The sequence below is a fragment of the Vidua chalybeata genome, chromosome 1 (genome assembly GCF_026979565.1).
Source record: "Vidua chalybeata isolate OUT-0048 chromosome 1, bVidCha1 merged haplotype, whole genome shotgun sequence".
In the NCBI taxonomy this organism is placed as follows: domain Eukaryota; kingdom Metazoa; phylum Chordata; class Aves; order Passeriformes; family Viduidae; genus Vidua; species Vidua chalybeata.
The window spans coordinates 27616139-27636833 of NC_071530.1; the positions used below are offsets into that span (position 1 = coordinate 27616139).

The following is a 20695-nucleotide window of genomic DNA, read 5'->3' on the forward strand; positions in this document are numbered from 1 at the left end:
TCACAGCTACCACTCCTCCTATCCATTTGCTTCATTCTCTTGCCACAACCCCAAAACTTGCCTTTAGAAATGCAAATATTACAAACCTCATCATGACTGGCAAGCTTTTACCAACTAAAGCACATTAATCCTTAGTGTAAAAAAAAAATTGTCGGTCAGTGCAATTGCAGGAAACTACAGCTTACTTGTATCACTACCACAGATTTCAGAATAAATATAGAAATAATTAAAGAAATAAAACACAATCCCCAAAATCCACCCAGAAAAACCCCCAACACACTTAAGAGCAGCAAGCCAGTAGTTACCTTCCATCAAAAGTAATTATATGAGGGTCAGTAAATGAGTAACAGTAGGCAGTAGGTAGATCCTTAACTGTAATCTTCAAAACAAAGAAAAAAAAATGTAAAACATGTCAGGTTAGGAAATAAATACACTCAGCTACATTATTTGTGATAGTAGCTTACATTCTAATAAGTATATTATACTTTTAATCAATCTTAGTAGTTCAATATTAAAATGTAAGACAAAAAATTCAAATGAGAACATGGAATTTCAAGAAAAAAATAAAGCAATTAAAATCAACCACTTAGAAATTTTGGTGTGAATCAGCAAGTCACAATTGAAATGAAAGCTTCACTAACACTAGCCACACTTCTGGACAGTTTACAGATCTTAACACAAAGATTTTCAACCTGTATGCTTTCTGGAACATAGCCATTCCACAGGAAATTCTCACTGGATATAGGTTCGACTGCAATTCTGGTGATCCTGTCTCCATCCTGCATGAAGTCTGTCACAGCACTGAAATAAATTACAGCTTGACTACAGATTCCATCATTGCAGGATTTCTGGAGAAGATCCACATGACAAGAAGAAAGAGCCAAGTTTAGACCTAACTGCTCTTTACCTGTTTTAAAGAAAATACATAATTAGTGAGTTCCTCCTCTAAATAAGCCACATTCTCCATACTACTGTTAATATAGATACTAACTTATTTACATATGCTTTCAAAAATTAAAATAATTATGCATTTTTCTTGGATTTGGTTTGGTCATGCAGAAAACCTCCTCTCTACCTCTTCATATACACAGCCAAGACAATGTTTTTGCATCCCCCAGTTTGATAGACAAATGGAAATCTTGATAGGCTTGACAATGTGAAAAAAATGGTTGTCTGCATAGGTAAGGTTCCTTCTGGTTCACAGGATTCATGCTTGAGAAAATACTACAGAAAATGGCTATAAGAGTAAAAAATGATGACTTTGTGACTGTATATGTAATACTTGCAATGCAACAGGTAAACAAAATTACCTTAATTATAAACTTTACAAGTATTACAGTATTCTGTCTATTCAAGTTAAAGAATGTGGCTCTGATATCAGTGTCTACCAAAACACCTGCAAACTTCAACAAGTAATTCTTTCATATTTTCAGCAACATCACACAGGCTCTGAATACTTTAACATTTTAGAAAGTATTTTACAGTGTAACAACTTCTCTGAAGAAGGAAACCTGCACAGTATTTATAAAAATATACAAAAATATAATACAATATACAAAATGTAACAAAATCAGAGTAATACTTACCTTCATCAACACTGTTTAATGTTAGTGAGATTTTGCAGTCACTTTTTAGCTGGCTAAATTCAGGACAAGGAATAGGAATGCTACTTTCTATTGTCAGTCTGTATTCCTTCCCATCTTCTGATACATCATATGTTTCTGGATGTATCTAGCACAGAAGAAATTGTGCTTAAAATGCAATCTTTGTGAGTAAACAGCAGCACTGCTTCCTAATCAGGAAGGAGCAGCAGGATATTGTGGAAAAGATGCAGATACAGCAGCCATAGTCTTGAAGAGGTGGGTAAAGGGGCAAGGATAAGGAAACGGCCAGAAAAAGGGTTAGCTAGAAAGGAAGGAGTTAGCAAACAACATTTTCATCACAAAAATGAGTAACCCTTGGAAGCAAAGATAAAAACACCTTTGTGTACTGTCAAAGTGGACAGCGGGTGGGAGGGTGGAAAGTGGGAAGCTACCTAGAGTGGGAGGTAGGAAGTGGGAAGCTACCTAGAGGTAACAATTCCAGAAGAATTTGGAAGCACCCTATTTCTCCTGGGACTCTTCTCTGCAAGCTTACAATATGGATCACTGAAAATGTTAGAGATAGTAACAGAGGCGCGCAGCTCAGCTTGGTAGGATGGGTGGAGTCCTGAATGCAGCCTCATAGGGAAACAAAGAGAGCACATTGCCTCCTTGCAGGGTACACTGCAGAACTGCACTTCCACAAGAGAAATCTGGGCCCCGATTCTACAGGACCAGGCTAAGTCAGCAGGACTATACCCAATATGTAATTAATGACATGCAGTCTTTCTGGGACTGGGGTCCCATTCTTGGCCAGCAAATGGGTCCCTATAGCTCTATCCACAGTAGGAACTAGAACTAGTTTTGGTGCTTGGGCTCTGACCAAGCAGCAGAGCACAGCCCACCTCCCAGCTACCCTCCTCCAAGCCCAGACCAGGCTGGCTCAGGCTGTGCCCTCAAACTTTATGAGCACAGCACCAGTTGGCTCCAGTGCTGGAAACCAAGGCCTGCACTGTGTGTGCAACACCAACTCAGCCTTCCTGCACCTTGAGTAGGTGGGGAGCACTGCACTGCAACTCTCTTGCTTTTGGACAAATTTAAGTCCACCTTAGCCGACAGTGGGCTCTATTAATTCAGTTTATACATTTTAAGTGCCTTCTAGTCAGAGGACTGACTGCTGTAGCAATTCTCAAAAAATTCCTACCACATTATGTTTTTACAAAGTTACCTTAATTCCAGCAAAAAATTCCTTGCTCTCAACTGAAGAGCTTTGTATATCTGGCTTCTCCATAAAAAAAGAAGAACTGCTACAGTAGACCTGTAGGGTAAAACCAGAATAACAGAATACATTTTTGGTATGAAGTGGTCACATGAAGACAAAACTTGGCCATCATGGTCAGTTCAATGATTCACCATGGCCAGTCTTCTGGTTGCACCACAAGGTACATACAAATCATATTCAAGGAATACTCTAAAAATCTTTTCTGGAGCATTTCTACAACCAATGGTGTCTATGAAAATGTATTTTACACTTGATTACATGTTATTTATTACTTTTTTTTTTCTGTTTCATAGCTTTTGCCTTTTAATTTTGTTTAGTGACCATCAGATCTTAGATTATGTTTTTCTGATGTTATAGACCTGGATAATCTTTTTCAAGATGAGGAATTCAGTGTGACCCCCCTCCACTGAACCAGTTTCATGCTACTAGATACTGTGGTTTTGCTTTGGTTTGGTGTTTGTTTTGGCATTTGTTTTTATTTTGCTGTAACCATTTTGAGATGTGTTGACCACACATGCAGTATTTCTGATCCTGAAAAAACAAGTGATTCATAGCAGCAGGAGGCAGCTTATGATTGTGCCTTTTCTTTTGACTGTCACCAAGCCAACACTGTCAGGCAAGTCTTCACAAAGTCGCCAAATGATTTTTGGGGAATAAAAATTGCTATTCCTGTCCACAAGCCATCCACACAGCCTGGCTTTGGCTTGAACATACATATCATATGCATACCAACCATGTGTTTTTTTGTTTTTCATTTTCTCCAGGAAAAATTAACCTGGATTTTGGTATATATAGGTAAAAGATGTATTGATTTTCCAATGCTTCAGCTTCCCAAAGTTACCATGAGACCCAAAGTCTTCATTCTGGTACAAGGGAAGGTAAGGCATCACACTGCTTTTGATGGCAGATATTAAAATGTAAATCCTAGACACAAAACCAGTAAGCAGCAGCTCATCCAGAGGAAAAAATATACATCTAATGAATCAACAACACAGCTTTTTACAACCTCTGGCTCTTGCAGCCTCTCACTGAGATGCAGTGGCATGCAAAAATCCTCTTAACTTACATTATTTGAATTAAAACTTTTCCTGGAGGGACACTGCACTGTATTGAGACAATCAGTCTCAAAACCTCAGAGGCAGTGGTAGTTGTATTTCTGTGATATTTACATATTCATATGGGCAGCTAGTGTAAATAAGTAGAGGCAGTAGGCTTCTGCCAAGAAAAATTACACAGGAAGGTGCTGGATCTCTCCAAAAACTGTTAGTGTCTACTGAGCCATATTTACAAATATACAAAGAAATCACAATAATGTTTTAACATACTCTGTCTCCAAGCCTGACGTTTATCCCATCTAGTTCTAGAAGTGAGAAGGTATGAACTGCTGTTTCATGTGTAAGTTCTTCTTTGACACCTTCAGGAGAAAGTCTTGACCAAGTTACAATGAATCCAACAGAGCTGTTGGCAAAAGGAATGCCAAAGGTACACCTTAGGTAGATGCAGCCTTTGATCATCTCTGCTACAACTTCAGGAACAGATGGAAGTGGTGGTGACACAGATGGAGATGATGTAGGAGCCAGGTTACCTAGTCAAACAGAAGTGTGATCTCTGATTTTTATTCTGCACAAAATCAGTATTGGATACAATGCCATTGATGCATTTTTTGCCAAATAATATACTAATAATATTTGCCTTTTTCATATGTGGAAATACTACATAATTTCTTAAGAGAATCAAAGAAAAATGTGTATCTTCCTGCTAATTATTAAATGGAGAAAAAATTCTCCATTTTGATTACATTCTAGACAACAGGAAGGTGCTAAAGAGGCGAAAACACCAATCCAAAGAAACCTAAACCAAAAATATAAACAAGAGAATAAAATGCAATTAATTATTTTACCAGGAAGGAGAGAGCAACATGCAAAGGAATATGCCTTACAGAAGAATAATTTCACTATTTATGAAGAAAGTGGGGAAAAGAAAAAGAAAAAATGAATAAGAAAAAGGCTATTTAGAAAGGAACAGAATAAGCAACAATATGATTTGTAGATTCGTCTTATATTTTAGTCCTGAAGAATCATTCAGCATCATCACAGTTACTTTCTGACATTTTGATACCTACTCAAAATATTCTGAGAAAGAACTTTTGTAATCCAAGTTTGTCTGAAATTACCTCCAAACTGCTTATTGTGCAACAAACCAAGCAATACTGTTGATAACATGAACACGTTTTTATTCAAATCAGAATATCACTAAATGCTGACATTATTGGGTCACAGATGCACAGAAAACCTGGAAAATCAAAACAAAATACTCACTGCTACAGATGCCTTCAATTTCCATTCCCTCAGGATCACAGGTCTGTGGCCTTGCATCTGAAATAACTATAAAGTGTTTTAACATTTTATATTCACACACATACAGACAGCAGTGCTCTTAGATTATAGACCAAATGTCACAAACACTAATTGAAGTGCAAATTTTCAGAATACAAGCAATCTTGTAATCTGATCCACTGTCACTGCTATGACAGCAGTGAGCACAATGTCTTGTGCTGAAAATCATCTAGGAGGAAGAGTACAGAACATTCTACCACCTCTACAACTTTTACTGCTGATGTGCTCAGCCAATATTTATACATGTTGCTAGTGGATAAAAAGGAATTCTACTATTCTCTTTAATACATATTTTGCCTCTCCAAATTCACATCTGACCATTTATTCTTTAACTGTAACTCTGGACAGCGAAATTCAGTGCAGATCTGTTTTGAAAAAAAATCACCTTTCTTACAGAAGCCTAAGAAAAAGTGCTTGTGCACTGCTATTGTTTTGTATTTTGAATGCTATAAGAAAAAAAAATGTAACTTGACTTAAACATGAAAATGCCAGTTAGTCACTCTACCCAAACTACATCAGAAGGGCAGCAGCAACACTGGAAATCCCATTCACTAGAAAGAATGAAGAGAAGACTTTGCTGTTCCATGCTTCAGTGGTAAAATGTTTAAATTCCTTAGCATGTAGAGGACAGATAGAAAATTTGCATCAGGTATTTACAGCTGTCAAGTCTTAAAGAAAAAACACCTGCCACATGGTAACCTAGATACAGAAAGCAGTACAACAGTACAATGTACTTCACATGACAACATCATCTTAACTATGTGCATTTAAACTCAAAATGTGTTTCAGATTCACAGTGTTCACTTTTTGTGTGCTTTATTTTGAGGTAGTAAAAATTTGCTAGCTTGCTGTCTAGCTGTGGTTTTACATCTTCTTTCCTCACCGTGTACCAGGATCCAAAGTAAATTCAAGTTCTTTTGTGCAGGAGTTCTTCATTGTTTCAGGCACACAGGCTTGCTGAACCCTTGGAGAATGTCTCAAGAATTGGATCTAAAGGTATAATGATGGGCCAACAAGGCACTGGAAAGTCCACTGACAGATTTGCTACTAAGCTTTTGAAAGTACTCAGTAACAGTGAATATGACTCCAAGCAATACAGCATACGATGCATGAAAATACTGCTAGTATTTTCATAGTGGTGTGTTATATGAGCTAGTAAGAATTTCCTACTACACCAATTTGTCACTGTTTCACAGTATTTATGACTGTAAGGATTTAACCCTGGCTTGCTTGTCTGAAAAATCTGTCATGAATAATGAAATACTGAAGTTTTGAGCTGTGAACACCAACATATTTCTGCAGCACAAGCACTCAATACAATAGGAGACATTGCAAAGGGTCTCCTTTCTCACAGAACTAACAAAATGTGTATCAGTAGAGCATTTCTGTGTTGAATTTTCTTCTAGCAACAACATGTATACACTCCAGAAAGATGATAAGAATTACAACAAGAAAAATATTCCTAACAGTGCTAAATAATAACTGATATAAACAGTTTGCTCAAGTTCTTAAGACACAATTTATTCTGATACAAAATTCTACACATATTCAGTAATGGCTATTTGGACAGTCTGAGTGCCATGAATTACACTGAATTTTGATACACTAAATTCTGACTTCTAGATATGTCTTATAACCCCACCTCATTATATGGAAAATTTCAATTCTTAAGTTTCTAGCCTTTGAAAATTAGTCAAATGCTACATGTAAATTAAAGAGGGGTGAAGTGAAAACCCACCGCACCATTTCAGATCATTTCTCCGATCATATCAATATTAAAAGCAAGGACTGCAAGAAATTTTAGCATAACTATTCCCTGACATTTCCACTCCACCAGATAGCAGACAGATATAGATCAGAAAAACACTTACTCATAAACACACACTTAGCTGAGTTAGAGCATGCATTTTCTCACCTTCTGCACAATACCCCATGCATCCTTGGGTGGGCTGCAGAAAGTAAACAAAGAAATCTCCACAGTTCCTCACCCTGACGGGGATTCGGAAAAGACAACAATCTTTTGAAGTGCTGAAGAAAAACTGCCATGTAGCACAAGCTGTTAACTGCTTGATCTCACCAGGTCGAGGCATGGAATCTGACTCCCTCAGAGACAACCAGACAGGGGCTTGAGTCCCACAGTGATTCATCTTCACCACCAGAGAAAAACATCAGGAAATGGTTAATGCCACATCAAACTTTGCTGTGCTTTAATGAGAGGTATATATGTAATTAATTTCTCGCACAAGCTTTTAGCAACGTTCAGCCAGTGTAACAGAGGGATTGCTGATTTTCCTCCTCAAGGTTGAATACAAATGCACACAAAAGAGACTTAAGTCCTTGACTGAACCTAGTGAATTTGTTTCTAAGGACGGGCTATAATTTAGTGCCTAAAGAACTTAACTGGAAGCCACATCTGAGTGTTTTGCTCAGAAAAGCTCACAGTTGTGTTATGGCTTAGTGAGCTACTTTGCACCATTAACCTACCCTAAGTGACTGTGTGGATGCTATCAGAGCACAGCAAATGCAGTGTAGATCAGAAGCACACTGAGTATCAACTAAAGGTGTTTAAGCTGTCACCTTTTATCTGCCCTTTGCCATCAAGTGAAGGCTCAACTAACCTAAGAGATGTGGGCAGCTGATGCATTAGAATGTTTGAACTTTTATATGTATTCATTTAAAATAACTTAATTGATAGGATTTAAGAGACTGTGACAAGGAAATTTCAATTCATTAGAAAAATCAAGGCTACAATATTCTAATGACATTTTTAAGTATTTTAAGGAAGGAAATGTTTTTAAAAGGGGAAACTAAAACAGATGTATCTCCTTAGAATAAAGCTACAAATAAGCTCCAAAATAAAGCTACAAATAAGCTCTGAAATAAAGAACTAGTCATCTGAAGTATTAAATATTTCAAGCAACTCTTGAGTCTTTGGAGGCTTGCAGATGACAAGGCAACTAATATTCAATTAGCTCTGTTAGACGAAGTGACTTTAGAAGTAATCTCTTTTCTATGACATAATGACTTTAAAAGCCATCATGTCCACAATTACTGGGTTCATGTGGCTGCAAGTATTTATACTGCTCTCACATGGCCTTCCTAACACACTGACCATCATCACATAGTTCCAGCTTTACAACATGATAGGCCTGCTATGCTGCTACTGAGAAAATTTCTTTAGCACTGAGTGGAAATTACAGTTTTTGAGTGCTCTAAAAGGGATTTATCATCCTCTGCTATTGCCCATTCTGTGTAAAATTTTCAATGCTTAAGACTTAATTTTCCAGTTAACACATTTATTATATTTAAGTATTTAGAGAAGATAGAAACTTTGTATTGTTCCACATCACTCCCCATAATCATACACTGTTTTATACCTATCCTACTGAAAAAGTCGTCACCAAAATATCTATTTCTCAGAATGAAAGGATTTCTAACAATACCTCCACGCACGTGGTTGGCATCTCAGCAGTCTTATCAAAAATCATGAAGCGATACCATCCTGGTATTAGGGAATGGTCACAGATTAAATCCTGAATAGCTGATTGCTGGAGGTGGGATGAATCAAAATCCACGCTTCGGTAAGGGTTCTGCAGGATCTGATGTCCACCAGGAGAGCATTCTAGAACTGTGGAGCCAGAGCATTTCGAGTATCAAGATGGAATGCCTAACAAGTATTTTAGAAAAGATGCTAAGCATTTTTAAAGGAAAATAAGGATATGTTGCAATATTATGCAAAACTAATTTTATGAAAGAATATACTCAAGTCTTAGTAACAACAACTTTGCACGTTAGCACTCTTGAAATTTAACAGAATTCATTATGTCATAACTTTCCCTCTTTTAGTGGACAATAAATGCAGTAATAACCACATAGGCATTTACCCTGGATGCAAAACCAGTGGGAAGGCATAAGTTTATACACATTTTATCTGGATTTTGATTTTCTAGTTCTACTGATATTTATGAAACCTGAACACATATGAGGTGTCAGTTACATAAAAATATAAAAAACTTACCTCAGGAAGAAGGTTTATCCAAAGCTCTTTTCAGAATAGATTACCACTTTACAGAACTCCTCTGCATGAAATTAGTAATTCCCTCAAATGGATGAGAGATAGTTGCATGCAGTTTGCATGTATACATGCAGAACATAGCAAAAGTGTGTATTAAAATGGGTAGATACTTGATTACACATTTTAAGTCAATTTACATGAATGACATACTAAATTACAATAAAGAAACACAACTGCCAAATACCTTTTTTGACATCTAAGTGACTTTGCGGCCTCGAAAAATTTCTCAACTTTTCTGATAGATAAAATGAAGGATCAGAATTTGAAGCAGTCTTTATCAGAGTTTTTTGTTTGTTTGGGGTTTTTTGGGGTTTTTTGCTTGTTTTGTTGTTTGTTTGTTTTTTTTTTTTAATGCAAACTCATTTAGAAATAAAGCAGAATGCCACAATTTCTGAGTCTGATCTGGCAGGTGAGTTGACTTCTGTCCAAGACAGTGACAACAAACATTCTGGCTAACAGCATATTTACATGCAACATACTGAATAGTCATTCTTGTTCGGGAATGTGCTTGAGAAGAATGAAAAAAAAAAGTAAGGGAACATTTATATATAAGTGACATTAAAAGTATACCTATCTATTTACCTTGCTTTTAAACATGGACACCAACTGATGCTAACTGTGAACAGAATTTTGAGTTATACTGAATCTTAATTTTTGCCTTCATTATGCTTCTATTGAATTTAAAGATGCAGCTGTAAGCAAAGCTGTCTAATGTTACATTTTTAATACGAATGCTCCAGCTTTTGGTCCCAGGTTTGTCTGTATTTGTTGCATATTTTGCATAGTATAATTGTGTCACTGATTAGAAACATTTTGGTTTATTAATATAAGATAGTTTACTGTCTTCCACACTTTTCATGTTATTCTAGATAACCACAATTATAAAACAGTTTCAAAATCAGGTAATTCCCCACCTTTAAATGGAGAAGATGCCCTAATGAAAGAATACACTTTATCTCTCTCCGCACAGTATGAGAATCCTACAGTCTTTCAAAGACTAAAGATTTAATCAGATATGGCTTTAGGCTACCCAGGCAGGTAACAATAGCTTTATCTTCTATCCTCTAAGGGCAGCTGGAAGTCAGTGTGATTGACTGCGCCACCACTGTGTTCTGAGTTTCCTGTAGTAGCCTGTGGGCTATTCATGTCCATACAATTTGACCTTACAGGGAACTTACCCTTCACTGGAATTTAGAGGAAAGCCCTTGAAGAATCACAGGTCAGTCATGTGTGTTATTGAAATGTTTTCCAAGCAAGCTACAGCACAAGCAGTTTACGAACCATGATGAAAGTTTCTTCCTGTCCTCTATTTTTTACTGGAATTCTCCCTTTCATACAGCACCCTCATTAGTTTTCTTTCCTGTAACTGAATCACTCCTGAAACAATTAATATCTGTTACCTTCTCCATTAATATATCAGGCTAGACATGAGACAAGTCTTTATTTTCTTTTCCTCTACAGTTTAATTAGATCATCATTTGATAGATCTTTAAAACAGCTGACTGTAGTCACTTGTAATAGGGATATAAATCCTACTAAAGATCAAATTATAAGTTTCTTATTATTATGCACATCACTTTAAAAGGCCATCCAGCTCTTTATGAATCCAGCGTATCCTTTTCTCTTTTCTAGAAGTATAGTAAGCTAATATTTCCATAGTTATTGTTTGGAAATCTTATGTTGTGTAACACTGGTTGATTTTTTTTTCTTTTTTTTTTTCATTCTGAAAAACAACTGAAAATAACTGTCATCATCAATAACACAAATAAAAACAACTTTTTTACACACCTAAGTGTAACTGAAGTGCTGTCGAACTTCAGCAACAGCAGAAAAAAATTATCATATTTATGGACAGACACACAAAAAATTAATGTCATGTTCTCTGCAAAAACATTACCCCTGTAGAAAAGATCTGCTCCAACCAGAAGCATTTAAGAGGGAGTTAGCTACGTTTTCCACTGAAATAATGATTTCCTTATTCTGGATACCTTAAATAAAAACAGATTTTGATATAAGCATTCTTTCAAATATTATTCTCAGAATGATGAATACTGACTTTGCTGAAATGCTCCAGAAAAGCTTTGCCTGTGTCTAACACCCAGCAATTTTATAGAATCATAGAGTAGTTTGGGCTGGGAGGGACTTTAAAGATCATATAGTTCCATCTTCCAGGACACAAGCAAGGACACCTTTCACTAGATTTACATGGATGGGGCAGCCACAACTTCTCGGAGCAACTTGTTCCAGTTGTTTCATCCTCACAGTAAAGAATATTTTTCTAGTATCTAATTTAAACCTATTCTCTTTCAGTTTGAAACCACCACCACTTGCCCTGTTACTACACACCCTTGTAAATAATTTTTCTCCCTCCTTCTTGTAGGCATCCTGATGATTCAAATCTGACAAAATTATATGGAACGGAGAACAGGTTCTGATAGCTTTCAAGTGCTAAGGAAGGTTACCTATAGGACAGGCTTACCCACCAGCTCTGTCCAGGATGTGAGGAACATTAAATTAGGGGAAGATCTCTGTGCTACTGGTGACTTGACTTCATCCACAATAACAAAAAAACCTAACATGTTCTGACATGAAACAGAAAACGCATTTAAGTTTTAATGAAATTTAGCATTTACTCATGATTGTTCTTGACAAAATACCTTTCCATATATATGGGAATATTTTAAAAAATTATTTTATGGATGTTTAAATGTATTAGTGATTTAACAACTCTCATTTTAAATATTTGCTATAGAATAGTGAAAATCCAGTTATAAAGTACATGAATACTTAAGAAATAAGATCATTATATCCAGTCTCCTTTATAGATTGTGCACCTGTGTTTTCACTTAAACTAGAGGAGATACACACAAAAGGTTGTCAATAGGTTATTAGGAGAGACTTGTTTCTATGAAGTTCTAACTCTCCCATTCTGTTTGGAGATCCAGACACTACACACTGTCTGCTGAAAAAAAACAGTCCATCCTGGGAAAATATGCAGCAAATTCCCTGGCATTTGAGTTTACTTTGTTTTATCATATTCTGTGCTCCTTTCTAAAAACACCTTATATATATACTGCTCATGGCTCTCTACCTTTCTTCAATTTGTCTCTCTGCCCACCAGGAAGAATTTGATTCCATATTTGCTTCTTCCTGTCTTCAGGATTAGTGCAGTGAGCTTTGCTTTGATCCATCCCAGACTTCCTTGGTCCTGATGGATACTGAGAAATGTGAACCTAAAATGCAACATCTTAAACACATGGATGGCCTTGTGCTAGAGGATGAGCCTTTGGTGAGAGATACAGATGAAATCTCTGCAAACACGTTGAGGTTTCTACCATGGCTGCTGTAAACTGAGTCATATAATACCTCTGAACACCTTAACCAAAAGTCAAAGAGGTTTTTCAAGTAAACACAGGAGCTCATTTGCCACAAAGAGATATGAAGTGGCTCCTGATGACTATCTCTGAGGCACTGGGGTGGAAAATGAGTTCCACAAAGGAAGGGCTTTTCAACTTCCTGTTCACATCTCTATTCCATCCATGTGCGGAGAGGGGTCAATGATTTTCCACCTGTCCAGAATGCTTCCAACCCAAAGGAACAGTAAGGAATTGAGGACTGCTGGGTTCAAACTGGAGTGGAGAAGGGAAAAGGAGTCACAGCAGAGCACAGACAGGCAAGGGTAGAGTGGCAGCACTGGCAATCCAGTTCCTCAGTACAACTAGCTTATAAGTGTATATGTCCTGCTGCCCAAAGGCTGGGGTTTGGAAAGCAACCACTGATAAACTAAAAGTGTCTTTAGTAAGTGTCCACTGTGAGCATGAATGTGTTTTTTCTTGCATCCACTGACTGCAAAAGATGCAGCATACCAACTTCCCAAGGTAGAAATTAGAACTATTACTGAATTTAACAAAAGTATTTGTGGATCTAAACTCTTCCAAAAGAATAAAATAGAAAAAAAAGTAAAAAGTTCACTTTTTGAAAGAAGTTGTCCTGGAACAACTTTTTAGAGTAATACTTTTAAAGGAGAACATAAAAATTACTGTAAAAAAATACCATTTTCTTTGGTGAGACCTATAAAAGAACATGAGCAAAAATGCTGTAGCAATGACACTATTGCAATCCCATGGAACAGGAACATGGTGACTCCTATGCATGGACCAATGAAGAAAATCAAATCAACACGCACAAATCAATACATTTTTATAAATAAGCTCATTAGACTGGGTGTTAAAACACTTTTCAGCCACTTCTGTTCACACCCTATGAGATGCTTTGCACTGGTAGTAAATAATCGCATAACCTTTATGAAAGTGTAAAACATATGATTACAGAACGTTTTCCAGTAGTTCTCATTGTGATACATTATTGTATCTACTTGATGTAGATTTTCCGTCCGAAATTAGAAGCTATCCAGGCACGGGTTTAGCAGAGGTCCCAGGTAAGGATGTGCCAAGGCACAACAAGGACAGAGGGTGGGAGACCTCCAACACAGTGGCTCGAACACAGGAGAGAGCACCCTCGCTCCCGGAGTTCCCCTGGGCAGGTTTTCCGCGCAAGTGCGCTGTGACAAGGGCAGTTCCTACTTCGGCAGGTACAGAGTTCAGCCTGTTCCAGTGAAACCTGCGGCACGCAGCCCCCGCGCCGGGCGGGCCAGGCGGTGCGGGCCCGGGGAGCGCCGGGCGCTGTCCCCGCCGCAGCAGCCGCCCGCCCCCGCCCCTGCGGCGCGTTCACCTGCCGTTCCCCGTGCCCGGGGTCCCTTACCTCTCCGGCGGGCCCCGGCCGCCGCCAGCCAGCCCAGCACGGCCGCGCCGAGCCAGAGGCGCGGGGCTGCGGGCGCGGCCCCCGGCATGGCCCCGCCGCTCAGCTCCGCTCCCAGCCGCGCTCGCTCCCGGCCCGCCGGCAGCTCCTGTGCCTGTGGCCGCTCCCCGCGCCCACCGCGCTCCTCCGCGCAGCCCCTCCCTCGGGGGCCTCGGCCCGCCCCCTGCCCGACCCGGCCCGGCCCGGCCCGGCCCCGCCGGGGTCGCCGGGGGAGCGTCCGTGCCCCGTCCCGGCTCTGGGGCCGCCACAGCCAGGGGTTTGTGCCCGGGCAGCTGTGGCATCTCCTGCCCCTGAGGCATCCCCTGCCCCTGTGGCTCCCTCCTGGGCATTCGCTGCAAGAAAACGAACGAAGCCGTCCTTGGTTCTTGTCGGGAGCTCTGTGAAGATGCTTGTCCATAGCCCAAAGAGGTCCAAACAGACCCAAAGCAGATTGGCATCGTGAGCAATGTCCTATTGTCCTCCAACCCAGAACTGTATTTAATTTTCTGATGTACGGTAAAATGCTGAAGAAGAGCCAGGTCCTTCTATAGACCACAAAGAGTGTTTTATATTTCTTTAACCTTTACTATATGTAATCTTCATTACCGTTAATGCAGACTGAGTTTAGCAAATATTTAACAGTTCCAAGAGCCCAAGCTTCAAGATTTGCTAGGAGATGCTCCTCTTCAGAGATGTCTGGCAGAGGACAAAGAGAGGACAAATCTCAGCATTTAAGATTTGTCAGTGCAGGTATTTTCCACTGTAGGCCTGAGGTTGTGCCGTCATTGAACTCCTTTGCACAAACCAAGCAATGCATCAGTCCACAGAAATGTTTCACAATCTGTAGCATATGTAGGCCTAAGTCTAAAAAATAAAAGTTGATGACACTAAATCACACCTTACTGCCATCTACTGAACATCTGCCAGGCTACAAAGACTGCTTCCGTGGGGTACTGCCCTGGATGGCTCTTTGCAGAGCAGCTTTCCCTGCAGGAAGAGGTATCAGGGCTTGGAGTCAAGGCAGAGGCAGAGCAGCATTGTTGGGGTAACCTCAGTCATCGTTTGCTCACATACCCTGGGCTTCTTCATTGCAAGAAACAGTTCAGCTCTATGATGGCAGTGAGTTTTTAAAAGGAAATCACTGGCACAGCCTGAGAACTGAATCTGGTGTCTTGAATTCCTCTCAGTTGTCTAAGGAAGCTACTTTTGTCCTAAAAATTCAGGGAAATTTTAACAATGTTTTCTTAATTGTTTACTCAACTCTCTCGGTTATTTGTCAGCAGATAGGACAAACTTTTATCCTGAGATAATGCATATGACTGAAATTAATTTGGGCTTTACTTCTCTTTTTTCCCAAACCACATGTTTATAAAGAAAACAAGAGGATTGAAAGATATATTTTACAATACAAGTTACAAAGTCAAGACCTAGAAAGAGAGATGTGAGAAGCTTTAACAAAATTTAAACATTGTGCTACTTCTTTGACCCCTGCTAGTCATGATAGAGTGGTATTTACAGGAGGATTAACGCCTTTTATCATGGATCATTCAGGGGATAGAAAGAGGAGGCAATAATGGCTGCTGGAGCACAGGCACCTTTCATCTTTTCTAGACTGGTTTTCCTCTGCCAGCTCCCTCTGCTACTATCAGCCTTGTGGCCTCTTACAGTGACAGCAGAGACAGAGCATATTGTGGCTGAAAGAGGTGACAACTTGCCAAAAGTAGTACTTGGCATGTACTAGTACTCATGGTAACAGAGTTGTGTCAGTGACAGTGAATTTATGGAAAACTAAAGTAATTCTAGGGCAGTCTCAGGCTTATAATAGGAGAATAGAGCTTTCCAACAAGTTAAATTTCAGATAGTTTGTCAGTAATTTCCATAGCTTCAGATAGTTTCTGTCAGTAATTTCCATAGCTTCAATTAAGTAAATCATAGGCTAGGTAAAATTGTGTTGCACTACTGAAAACACCTCTTTCATTTACAATGGAATGTGAAGTCAAACTGCAATTTTCTATGTGTATATTATTAAAAAGCAGGATGTTTGGGAGGAAAACCAAGAGTGTTGAATGAAGAATTTAAGATACTATCATGGTTATGTAGTCCAAGTCATTGCTTAATATTCCACTGAAAACATGGCACAAAGAAATATAAATTCTAGGGAGCATTTAGACTCTGCAGCACAAAGCAGCATTTCCCAGAGGATTTTATGATTAACAATGAAGAAAGAAAGATTTAATGTTGGTTTTGAAAACTATTCCAAAGCTAACTTAAAGTTTAGTAATCTCAGCCTGTTTGGTGAAGCTTTTAAATATATATTTATTTTAAGGTGGATTCTGAAGTCCTGTCTATGAATAAATTAAATTAATTATTTGAACAAAACCTGAGCAGAAGTGCTTTTGCTGACTCATGACTGTCTCATAAGGCAGGGAAGAGCACAGTGACAAACTGAAGAAAAAAGACGTGTTGGATGACAAGGAACACAACTTGGGCAATGCTGAAAATAGAGTTTAAAAATTCAGATAACAAAGAAGGTGGCTCTGGTGATGCTAAGTTCTTGGATCTGCAACTAGATTGTTCTGGTTTAAGGGTTATCTGCATAAGTTCATGACTGTGCAGCTCCAGCATGTGTGTATGGGTAACAGGAATCCCAGAAAAAAAGGTCCAAGGGAAAAAAGGGAATTTTCTCATAAACACAGCCAACATAGCAACTTTGTCATCTGACACTTCTATTGCTAACATGCCAGTGGGATGTTTGTAGCAGTACACCTCAGATCATTAACTTAATGTATACAAAGTACATGTCTATACATTATTTAACAAGATGTCATTATCTCACATTGCATTTAGGGGAACAGTCCAGAGTGAGCAGCAGCCAAGTAGCCAGCAGGTTGATTAAAGATTTTTTTTTTTTTTGGAACTCAGCTAAGAAGAACAATCAGCAGTGTTTGCCAAAATGTGTACAAATAGGTGTGCATAGCTGCTCAGGTGTAAACTGGAAATGAAAAATCACCTTGAGTTTTAAAAGTAGTTATTTCTAGACAAAGCAACAAATCTTTTCTTTTTTTTTCAGTTGTATCCAAACCCTCAACTTGAAGGTAAATAAGGGGATCACCTACAAGAAAGGCGGTACTTGTGGTAGGCTCCTTGGAATAATAAGTAATTGGTGTGAATGGTAGGGCACAAGCAGGGGGAAGCAGAGGGTGAGAGCTGAAGACAGCTGGGTAGGTGGATGCTGTCCTGAACAATGAATCCCAGGTCTGACACTTTGGGATTTGCTCGGTCTGACACTCAGAATTCTAAGCCAGGTTTTGTAAAATCATGTAAACACTTAGAGAAGAATCTGATTAAGCTTGAGCTAAAATTGCCCACTATATCTAATTAATGATAAACCTTTTCTTTCCAACTGTGTAGCTAAGAGTACAAATGGAAGTCTTTCTTAAATGCATCTTTCATGCTGTATCATTAAGCATGTCTGTAGTGTGAGGCAAGGTAAATCTGAATAAGCCCTTTAAATCTATGTTGCTGTATTTGTTATCTGTGCAGAGATAGAGCATGGATGATAACTCCAAATAAAGCTGTGAGCAGAACTTGGAAGCTGGGAGAAATTTCCCAGCAAAGCTTCAAAGGGTTATTGCAGTATTGCCAAGTGCTGAATGTTTGGAAAGAGTTGCCTTCAGCAGATAATACCCCTCCTGTAAGGAGCAGATGGCTGATAGATAGCCTGCAGCCCTGGGCAGATCCAAAAGTATCAGAGAGGGATGAGTTTTCTTGCATTTTCCCCTTAATGTTAGTAGTTCTTTCTTTGTGTAAAAATAATTTCTTTTTGCTTGTGCCAGTTCATGTATGTAAATGGTAGGTGAACTCATCCTTTCCAGAGCAATAAATTGTTAACATTCTTTGTCTAATCAATTCTGCCCTTGAAGTCAAATTCCAATCTTCCCTTCAAATTGTAGGTTGTGTGACTTTTAACTTAGCTAAGGTTCATTTGATTTAAAAACATGGTTTAGCAGCTCTGAAGCTAATGTCCTGAAACATCACTAAAACATAGGAAGACACACTAAGACACATTGCCTATTCCAGTTCAGAATGAGATATTTGATTCTATCCCCCTTCCTATCTTTGACACCAAATAAATAGAAACAGAGAATAGGTAATGGTCAAGGCATTTATTCATTTTGGTCATTCTGTGGCTTATATTGCAGCATCACAGGAGGTTAACTTTACTCATGTTTATTCTGCTGGCGGCGTTTTCAGAAAACTGAGGGACTTTTGAGTGACATTTGTTTTCCAAAATGCTTTTAAAATTTGTAGAGGGTATTTTTTAAACTGCCATGTAAATGTACTCAGAATTGACAGTCTGTTTAACTTTCAGAAGTAATGACACCTTTAGTATGTTTAAGTCCCTAATTCTCTTTTATATTTGACCTCTTGTATATACTATATTTGACTTATCCAGTAAAGGACTTAGTTTAAAAATCTGATGTAATTTGGCTTTGATAAGCAGTTAATGTAAATCATGGGAGATCTGTCTCCAGGAGTTAATAAGAGTCAAATAAAATCAGTGTTAGGCTTTCTATTAACTTCAATCATCTTTGGATCAACCACTTACTCTTTTATTTTTCTCAACAGATCCCCCTGCCTCACTTTAGTGGAAAATACATTTCCTGTGCTGTTCTTCAGATAAAATGAAGTCTTTCACTTGGATAGGAGTAAGATATCTCACTACAGATAGAATTTTCTTGGCACAGCAAGTTATGAAAATGTTTTTGATCATCTGTAGTTTGAAGAAACTGGAAGGACAATCTCTGCCTGGTGTCCTGTTAACTTCCCTCTCCAATGGTTTGGCCATCTCAATTTCTAGGTTAACACCACTGGTTTTTATTATGCTTAAAAAAATAGAGTGTGACTTGATCTGACAGAAGTCTATTGACACAGGAATAAAGCACAGACCTGATTTCAAAAAAGAAGTGAACAAAATGTTCAAAAACTGTTTTACAAATTCATGCAAAGTAGTGCTGCTAATTTGATTCCTAAAAAATCAGAAAGTCTTAAAATCTACTAAAATATTAATTCAGTAGTATACCAGATTTAAAAGGCTGTTGCTAAATTAATTACACTGAATTGAGGGCTATTAATTTGATGAAGTGTTAGATATGAAGAAGTGTTAAACACAGCTACAGTGTCTGGCCCAGGAAAACCAAAGCATCAGATTGGACAAAAGTAAGAACAGGACAAGGAATTATTCCACTTTTGTGTTCTGTTTTTTCAAAGCAGGATGGTATTGGTCTCTCTCAGACACTGGTATTAAGCAATATGTTGCTTGATTTTTGCTATGCTCTCAATCTTTAGTAAGGAGTAGAAAGGCAAAAAAATAGTTACATAAAATTACAAGGTAAACAGCTGCCTAACCACTGTCAGATTTAAATGGGGAACCTTAGCTGGCTCGTGAATCTATGCCTCAGGTTCTTAAGCTAACAATAGGAAGGAACAGAAATGTTATGAAAGGAAAGCTATACTGAGAGATACAGAAAAAAATTTATGTTAGTTTAAAATATTAGTTCTCATTTTATTGGCAGTATAACTATGGTAAATGCTATGTAATGGTATGTAATTTTTTAAATTTTATGTCTTTTCGGCAACTCTCTCAATGCTACTGTAACATGAAGATTCTGTTTCTCTGGCTTTCTTCCTCTATAGTTAGGAATTTTGGTATGAACTGTATTAAATGTAGTGTTATTCTGGCACCCAGATGGGACTGGACAGAACCTGGTAATTAAATGGCTTATGGAAACAGATTTTTAAGGATAAAATATTAACTTCTGTATTCGGACATTTAATATTGTTAATTATCTCAGTTTTGTCATTTTAGCAATAGATTATAAGTAGATCTGAGAATGAAAGCTAGATGATCAGTGGGGGAACAAATAAATCCTTATAGCTTCTTTTTTTTTTTTTTTTCATTATACAAATTTTCTTCCAATGACTACACAGGGCAAGAATGAATAAAACAATAACTTTATCAATAAAATCTAGACTGAGATATTACCACTATTTAAAAAACCCAACAAACCAGCTACTTTGTTTCTCCAGCTAGCACAAGGTTATATTGAATCTGCTTCCCCCAAACTGTTGTCTCCTACAAAAACTATGTGTAGACATTTGTCTTTGATTTAATCCTTCCCCAAACCCTATGCTCATAACATAATTTCTTGGGTTTTTTTTCCAGTTAAAAGTGCATCCTTTCTGTACTATACCTGTCTGGCTTCAGAGCTGCTACATCTGTGGTCCTGACAAGGGGAAATCATGGTTGACGTTACACTTGGCAGAGTGTTGTTTGTGTTTGAGAAAACACATAAGCAGCTGAGTTAAGAGTGAACTCCTTCTTTGTGTTCCTTAAGCAAAGATTTTCTACAGCCTGTTGGAGCAACTCACCTCCCTTGCCTTAAAAAAGGTAATATTCTTAACCTGAGTTCATAGGTGTTGCATAATTACTAATGTCAAGGTATCATATACATGGTATCATACAACACTTCTTCAAACTTAAAAATATTCAGAAGATGTCAGC

The 20695-nt window shown here is 38.1% G+C and overlaps 1 protein-coding gene across 1 annotated transcript in view; it reads right to left on the minus strand.

Annotated features, from left to right (window-relative positions):
• The window catches only part of VWDE (von Willebrand factor D and EGF domains), a 36015-nt gene extending 21833 nt beyond the window's left edge, over positions 1-14182 (minus strand). The window contains exons 1-9 of the mRNA XM_053945875.1: positions 14095-14182; positions 8702-8886; positions 7174-7405; positions 5181-5246; positions 4188-4447; positions 2809-2898; positions 1587-1731; positions 693-907; positions 306-379 (exon numbers count right to left, since the gene is read on the minus strand). Coding sequence (XP_053801850.1) covers positions 306-379; positions 693-907; positions 1587-1731; positions 2809-2898; positions 4188-4447; positions 5181-5246; positions 7174-7405; positions 8702-8886; positions 14095-14182 — 1355 coding nt within the window. The remainder of the gene's footprint in view (positions 1-305; positions 380-692; positions 908-1586; positions 1732-2808; positions 2899-4187; positions 4448-5180; positions 5247-7173; positions 7406-8701; positions 8887-14094) is intronic.
• Positions 14183-20695: the final 6513 nt, after the last annotated feature.